At 32.9% G+C, this 8,070-nt stretch overlaps 1 protein-coding gene across 1 annotated transcript; it reads left to right on the forward strand.

Moving 5' to 3' along the window:
- The first annotated feature begins 213 nt into the window (after positions 1-213).
- Positions 214-6,738, forward strand: Atf-2 (Activating transcription factor-2). Its single transcript, XM_053765740.1, has 6 exons — positions 214-623; positions 1,356-1,476; positions 1,798-1,926; positions 2,279-3,109; positions 4,056-4,201; positions 5,396-6,738. The coding sequence occupies exons 1-6, from the start codon at positions 482-484 to the stop codon at positions 5,431-5,433; spliced, it is 1,407 nt and encodes a 468-aa protein (XP_053621715.1). The 5' UTR covers positions 214-481; the 3' UTR covers positions 5,434-6,738.
- Positions 6,739-8,070: the final 1,332 nt, after the last annotated feature.

Consider the following 8,070-nt stretch of genomic DNA (forward strand, 5'->3'; position numbering starts at 1 on the left):
TAATGTTATGATTATAAGTCAATAACTATATTATAAGTTATAAGTGTTCACGATATTTTCTATATTCACGATATTTGTTAAAGAACAGTTTATGAAATATGAAAAAATCGTATATCTAATGACGTAGAGATAAAAATAAGAAAAACAACTAAAATTCTACTATTTGTATTTTCTTTATTTATATTGGCAACTTTAGAAAACTAACAGCTGTCAATTTCAATTTGACATTGACAGTCGGACCGACGGGGAATATTGAATTGATTTGGAATTTGATTGTAGTAGGTGAAGATATTTATCAAAATTAAAAATAATTATAACATAAATAAATATGTGAGTAAATACAATTGTAAACGGTATAACTAAATAAAAAAACATTAATTATTATTACACACTACATCGGATAAATCAAAATACGGCATAAAATAATAATTTCAAAACAACAAAGTGTACGTGGTAAAAAATCCCTAAAAACGAAGTGAAAATGGTTGAACCGGAAAAACCTTTCGCGTGTTCAATGCCAGACTGTGGAATGACGTTTACTAACGAGGATCATCTTCACGTACACACAAAAAAGCATGACATGGTTTTGCAATTTGGTTTGGAGCAAAAATCCGCTTTTGTTGGTAAGTCCAGAGGCCTGGAACCTTGTCTTTGGTCTTTTGGTGTGCTTGGTCGATTTAGGAAACCTCCATTTACCTGTAGACGCTAACCCTCTATCCATGAAGAAGTTTTATCCAATTTTATTTACATATTTTGTTCAGTTATATTCACTTGCAAGCAATGATATTAGAAACTTTTTGTTTTATATAATATCATTTCTTGCAAGAAAACAATCTGTTGCTGCAACTTATAAAAAAGTTCCATACATATATAATAAAAAAGGAAATCTTTACTTCTCTTTCTTTTGTATACCTACGTCCCTTTCTGATGCAGCAATACATTGCAAAGCAACATTATCAGAGTAGCAGTAGAGGCAGTAATCAACTTATCACATTCAGATCAATATAATTGCTATCTCTTTTGTATATTTAAGTAAAATTAAACTGATAGTGATAAACAATTATTTTGTACAAACAAAGAATTGGATGAGTGGAAATACACAGTAAGACATTACAGAATTAGTATGTGATTAGGAATATGAGGTTTAATTTACAGAGTTCTTTTTTCCAGAAGTTTCCACAACTTTCCCTAAATATCCACAGATACTCAATTTTTGTCACATATTTCCCAGAATTCCCACCCAATATCCTTACATACTTGAATATACTCTTTGATGGAAGGTCAGACAGTGTTTAAAATCAGTCACAAGTATGATCCAATATGTTCCGATAGTAATCCAAAATTTTTATGTCTAGCGGACCAGACCCCCACGCCGACGCGGTTCATCAGAAACTGTGAGGAAGTCGGACTGTTCCTCGACCTGCCAAATGACAACCCGTTTGAGGAAGGCTTCAAACGGGCCATGGAGACGGCAAAGTTGGTATTTTTATGTTATACCAAAATCCCACTAATAATATAAAAGCAACAGTTTGTATGTTTGTTACTTTATCACGCTCAGATGGCTGGCCACTTATTATGAAATTTGGTATTGCGGTAGCTGATACCTTAACACATAGGGTACTTTTTATCCCAAAAGTGGGCGATTCCCCTAGGATTTCGTCAAAAAGTCTGATATTCAATGGTGCTTAACAAAGTAGATGCCACTACAGTACATATAAAACATATTTTTAAAATAAATATGTGGATAACATTGCGGAGTTGAGCTAGAAAAGAATATTTGAATTTCGATCCCCACAGACACGGCCTGCCCTCGATGGATCACCCACAGCAGAGCACCGAAGACCTCCACACTCCACAGATGTTCCCCGTCATTGACCAGACTGACTCGGCTTTGTACAGTAACCAGAGGAATATAACTATTAGCAGGTGAGCTAATGTGAACTTCTCGTCCATCGAAGGGTAGTTTGTAGCTTCTTAAGAAATTATAATATAAAGCTATATAATTATAAAATTTCATGTGAACAAGTGCCTGTGAAGGTATGATTTCAGAATATATTCTTTGACTTTGAGGAAACCTAACAGCTCAGGAAGTAATTGCATGTGGTGTCTTTTTCTTATTGTATTATTGCTAAAATTGGTGTCAGATTTCAAGTCGCCCAAAGGCATCTGACATGACTTCAATTCCATATATTTTTAAATGTCACGATTATTTGGGTTAAATCATGTTTTTCAATTGAATTTCTATGAAATACTTATTTTTACGTAAATTCTTCCGCAGATCATCAAGCGACGAATCAGGTGCTGTGAAAGAATATGAAACTACCACGATATCAAAATTAACGAACGAAGTCACAACAATTAGTAGAAGAGTAGAAAAACATGACACAGACAAACATACAGACGATACAAGCAAAAATATAGACAGAAACAGAGATATATCAGAAACTTCTGTTTCTTACACAAATAATGTTATAAAAATTAGAAAGGATAACACATTTAATGTTGAATGTAGCAAAAATGGACACAATAACTTTATATCATATTCTGATTCTATAATAAAAGACGTTAACATAGCGAAAGATGTGATTGACTTAGAAAAACTACAAGTACCGCCTATCATGAGTCAAAAATCCATAGACAATGTTGTCGATAGTCTAACATCAGATTTATGCAAGAATGACGAAGTGAAAAAGACAGATAACAAAAGTGATAAAATAGATTTAGAAGAACTTACTGTTACTATAACTTTGCCCACCGGTAAAAAAATAAAAATGAAATCTGTCGAGGAAACTCCCAAAACTATAAATATTAAAACGAAAGAGAAATTGAAAAACACAATCAACAGTAAGGTGCAAACGATACCTGTTATTCAAAATATAGGCACTTTAATACCTGTGACTTTAGTACCTCAAGTTTGTAACAAAATACCTATAATGCCGTTACCCACAGACAAAAGTAAGGAAGTGAGGACGCAAATAAAAAGGAGGAAGGTTAAAAATGTGGCGGGAGAAGATGATGATTGTGTAATGGTTGATGTTCAGGAGAGAGAGAAGAAAACATTGACAAGAGAAGATTTGAATTCGAGGGTAGCAGCGTCTAGAAGATATAGGTAAGGGCATAAAGTAATAAAGTCATTATTAATAAATTATGTTGATCCTTGTAGCCTAATGGTAATCATAATGACGACCTCGGTGGCGCAGTGGTAAAGTGCTTGCCTCTGAACCGAGAGGTCCCAGGTTCGATACCCGGTCGGGTCATGATGGAAAATGGGATAATAACTCAACGATACTATATTTTATAACAAATACACATATAGACAAACATCCAAGACCCGGGCCAATCAGAAAAAGATCATTTTCCATCATGGGTCATGATGGAAAATGATCTTTTCCGGGGATCAAGCCACCGAGGTCGTCAAATAAGGTCGTTTAAGGATATTGTTCAGTTAGTATCTCACAAAGTTTCGAACTTTAGCGGTTTGTTCCCATATATTTAAGTACTTCTTTATTAATTTAGTCATCACAAGGTTTTTGTCATGTTTTTGCCATAAAATGCATGTGACTTTCTTCTAGGTCATCTACGTATGTTAGGAATAATGTCGGTCCCAGTATACTACCTTGGGGAACTCCTATTTATTACTTTTTTAACATTGTTTTATAAGATTCGGTATTAACATTTTTGTTTAAAATTCTTTAACACTTTGTGATTAAATACTACTCATACCAATATAAATAACTGTCCTGGTCCTTTTCCCACGGACTTTCAGGCTATTTTCAATGTCACTTAGATCAAATGCCTATTAGTTTTCTGCCTAACATTTTTGTCGACTGATCTAGAAATATCTTTATATTTTTTTCCTTTTCTGTTTTTTTTTTCTTTGTTATCATAGTACTAACAATCGCTCGCGGCTCCGCCCGCGGAAAAAAGGTATATCACTCTCCAGTTCTCCAATCCACACAAGAATCACCTCAATTCATAGCTCAGTTTTGACAAGAAAGCAAAAAACACATATTTATCACTTTAGTTTGGAAATACGATACAAACTTATATTTCAGGGTACGTCTAAGAGAGACAATGAACCACCAAGTGTCTGAGATTAAACGCCTGAAAGAATCAAACCAGAGACTCATCGCCGAGCTAGCGGCAGTGAAATCTATGCTCACAGACCATATGAAAAGATGTCCCATCGCGAGCGAACTGCGTAAGTAGTTTCAAATCAAATTCAAATCATTTATTCAGAAATTAGACCTTCACAGACACTTTTTCTCGTAAATTTTTATATTTATAGTTATTTCTCACAAGCTACAAACTACTGGCATTTCGGAACGACCACTGCTGAGAAGAAATGCCGAAAGAAACTCATTTGAACAGTGTTGGTCCCTATCATGCCAGATCGGCTTACCATTATTGTTTCTTACAATGTTTTTTTTCTAATAATATATAAAAGTACATAATGTACATAGTCAAAAAGTTCATTAGTGTTCGGTACATCAGAAGGTCTCATGGAAGCTGGTGTCTTCAAGTGTCTGATAACTAAAGAAAGCGAAGACTGCGATGTGAAAGGGGAAAAGTAGGAAAGTGGACTACGTTTTACAGCAGAGAAGAACCGTGATAATTTATGGGATCACTCCGATTTGCCCTTGACCATATTTTACAAGTTTTTTATTCTTACTTGGTGTGGTCACGCGCGTCCGCTATCTGAAAGTCGCAGGTTCGTTTCCCGATGCGGGAAACTAATCTGTACTTGTGTTATCAGATTTGTCTGTGGTTGTGTGTTTTTGTCTATCGGACCCACGATACAAGCTTAGTGTGGGCCGTTGAGTGTTGTCTATATATTCAATTGTTGACGACATAAGGGTTAGCCTTGGTAGCTACCATGAAACATAAAACACGTAGCATGTCTTTGCGTCCACACGTTCTTTTAGAATATAATCTGGAATAACACATAGGGTACTTTTTTGTCCCGAAATTCCCACGGGAGCAAAGCCCCGCATTTTTCGGATAACACAAAACTTTCGTTTTAAAATAGGTCGAATCATTTAGACTCGGATCACCACGCTTACGGGTCGTGAATGACCCGGGGTTACAATAAATGACCGATCGTCTCCATACCTAGTACCCGTAGAGGATGTTCATCCATATACCAGCATATACAAGCTAGTCGTAGGAGATACAATATCAAAATTGGGCAGCGGAGGTCTATAATTTCTTGAGCGACTTGACTGCGCGTTCCAGGGAAATTCGCATCGCCATCTAGTGACGAACCAAGTAAACTGATGTCGGCAGTCGATCCGCGTTATTTAGCCCGTTACGATACCCGTAGCGCCATCTATGATGGAGGGGCGAAAAATTCATTGTTAATACAATTATATTTATTTCTGTTTCATCGTTACAGGAATACAGAAGACGCCACACATTCCAGACACAACCTGATTACCTTAGTTTATTTTTATTTATATAACAGTCCATGCGTAAAGTTTGTGAGGATGTATGTGTGTATGTGTATGTTTGTTAGTCTTTAACGCAAAATCTACTGGACCGAGTGTTATGAAGTTTTTGCCATAGCCTCAAAACGGTCTGTATTATGAAAAAGATAAATTTAAATGATATTGTCAAATATATTTTTATAAGGAATGAATTATTTATTGCATTGAATTTAATAAACATATAAATTGTTAAATGTTTTTTATTATTTATTTTCAATCATTACGCGTTAAATATTTTTTGATTTCTGATTTTATTTTATGTGATAGAAGTAAAAAAATACGAACATAACGTCTCAACTGATCCGGGTTAAGCGGAGTTACAAAATTCTATGACATATTGGGCATAAAAATTGGTTTTATTATTAAATGAAACTAATTTTTTATAACAATATCTCTGTAATTATGGCACTTCAAAATTTGACAAAAACACTTGCTTTTTATAGGTACTTAGTATCGAAGCTATGGAAAATGTGGAATTGACAAATTAATTTCAGGAGAATTATTAATATGACATTATTTTGTTATAAACATTTTAAAATAATATTTTTTTATAGTTTTACAATGCCACATGTTTATTGCTAAATTAATATAATATTCCTGACATACACACCCAAAATATTTATAGTTACTGACCATATTTAAATATATAGAAATGAACTAATGACACATGTTATCCCACTTATATATTTCGTAAATATACATATAAATATATTTACAAAAATGAAACGGGAAGATCCATCAACAGTTCATTTCAAGCCCTTATAACGTAATTAAAATATAATCAGTATTACATAAATTTTCCTTATCATAAAATCCTCGTACTCTGCAAAGATTCACGTAATAAAAAATCACGTAATAAAATTTCTATATTCACGTAACTTTTTGTACAATTAGCTTTAGAAATAATAAAATTAAAACATTTTTTATTATTAAAGAAACGTTACATAATTTTATAATTGCGTTTCTTTTTCGATTTAAACATTTTTCATTACGACTTTGTGAGTAGGAAGTTTTTAATTTAATATAAATATAACACCAACCAACGAATAACATGAGAAAAATAACAAGAGGGCCACGATGTCTTCCATCTCGGAGAGAGCATTAATAAATTGCTTTTTTTTTTTGTTAAAAATATGTAAGTACTAATTTTGTTTATGTACAAAATGGTAATTGTTGAAAAATAACATTTCCAACCATTGAACGATTACAATTTATGTTTTTATATGTATATTCTGTGAATGTTTTTTTTTTTTAATAAAAACTGAAAAGTCGTTAATATATTTTGAAATATTATCATTTTTTTTAAATAAAACAAGTTGTATATATGAAATGATATAATTATGCAATTTAGCGCAATTTTTACTGGTCTCTCCGAGATTTTGATCAAGACGGGGGCAGTAAGACTATCGACAGGTTCGCGAAGCAACAACTGATTAGTATAAAACCAAATGTGCAAGTCGAATGTTTTCGCTCAAACTTTGGGTAAAACTTAGCCTTAATATAATAAAAAATAACAAGCTAATAATTATCTAAACTAGCATTTTCTTTACTTTAAAATGAAAAAATTAATCACGTAAAGACTTTATTTTACCCAAATTAATTATACATGCTCATGACACACGCGGACTGGTTTTTTCATGAAAATCGTGCCAGTGCAACACGCGTAATTACAACCAATAAGATTCAATGACACAACACTGTAATGTCATGCTTTAATGTTCGATAATGATTTCTAAAATTGATAAAATACTTTATCAATTTTATTTTTTGTTTTATCAGATATGGAAAATGAAAAACTGGAGAATATTTATTAGCATAATTAATTATAATAATGCTTTTCTTTTTTTAATATAGCAGTATGTTGATTTTTTTAAAAATATTTTACGACAATCTCATTGGTTCATCTGTTTGCACCAACGAAAAATTTTCACAAACTCGTTGTTAAGCCAGTCAAAGCCCCGAATATTGCGGATATGTCAAAATATATCTAAATTACTAAATAACCGTCTGGGGAACTATATAATCTATTCATCGCGTGATATGCAGTATAAGATAGGTGAAGGAATATTGTATTATCTTATAAATTTGCATATTGGAATATATTTCTGTAAATATTATATATATATTCTGGAAATATATTCCATCAATACATTGCATTCTTATTATTAATCTAAATTAAAGCGAAGATAAAACTTTATTTATATCTTAACAGCATTGTTAATAAATTTTCTAAATACAAGTTTTTGAGTTAGCCGTGACTATCATGAGATTTGGACAAAATAATTGTTTTTGATATGAAATTTTACGTTTTTCGTACTTCCGCAAGAAAATAACAAGTGTTTAATAGAACTTAGTTTATTGTTGTGAGCGTCCATAACGCTATAAAACCCGACAGAAAGTTACTGTACGGTAATTACGCGTCGATGGAAGTCCACTAATTTGTATGTTACGAAGTTCTAAGTAAACTATGCGCTAGTAACAGCTAGCTCAATGTTGAAAGGTGTTCTGGCCAAGTGTTCCCACTTGTGTGCCCACTACAGTGCAGTGCCATGCTGTCCTTCCGTTTTATCACTATGCAAATGTT

The sequence above is a fragment of the Plodia interpunctella genome, chromosome 27, assembly GCF_027563975.2.
Source record: "Plodia interpunctella isolate USDA-ARS_2022_Savannah chromosome 27, ilPloInte3.2, whole genome shotgun sequence".
NCBI lineage: Eukaryota > Metazoa > Arthropoda > Insecta > Lepidoptera > Pyralidae > Plodia > Plodia interpunctella.

Bases quoted from the DNA above. Each gene is read 5' to 3' on its own strand.
- Atf-2 (XM_053765740.1), top strand. From the start codon at position 482: ATGGTTGAACCGGAAAAACCTTTCGCGTGTTCAATGCCAGACTGTGGA. The intron at 1,927-2,278 runs GTGAGCTAATGT...ATTCTTCCGCAG, and splicing joins AGGAATATAACTATTAGCAG to ATCATCAAGCGACGAATCAG. The intron at 4,202-5,395 runs GTAAGTAGTTTC...TCATCGTTACAG, and splicing joins TCCCATCGCGAGCGAACTGC to GAATACAGAAGACGCCACAC.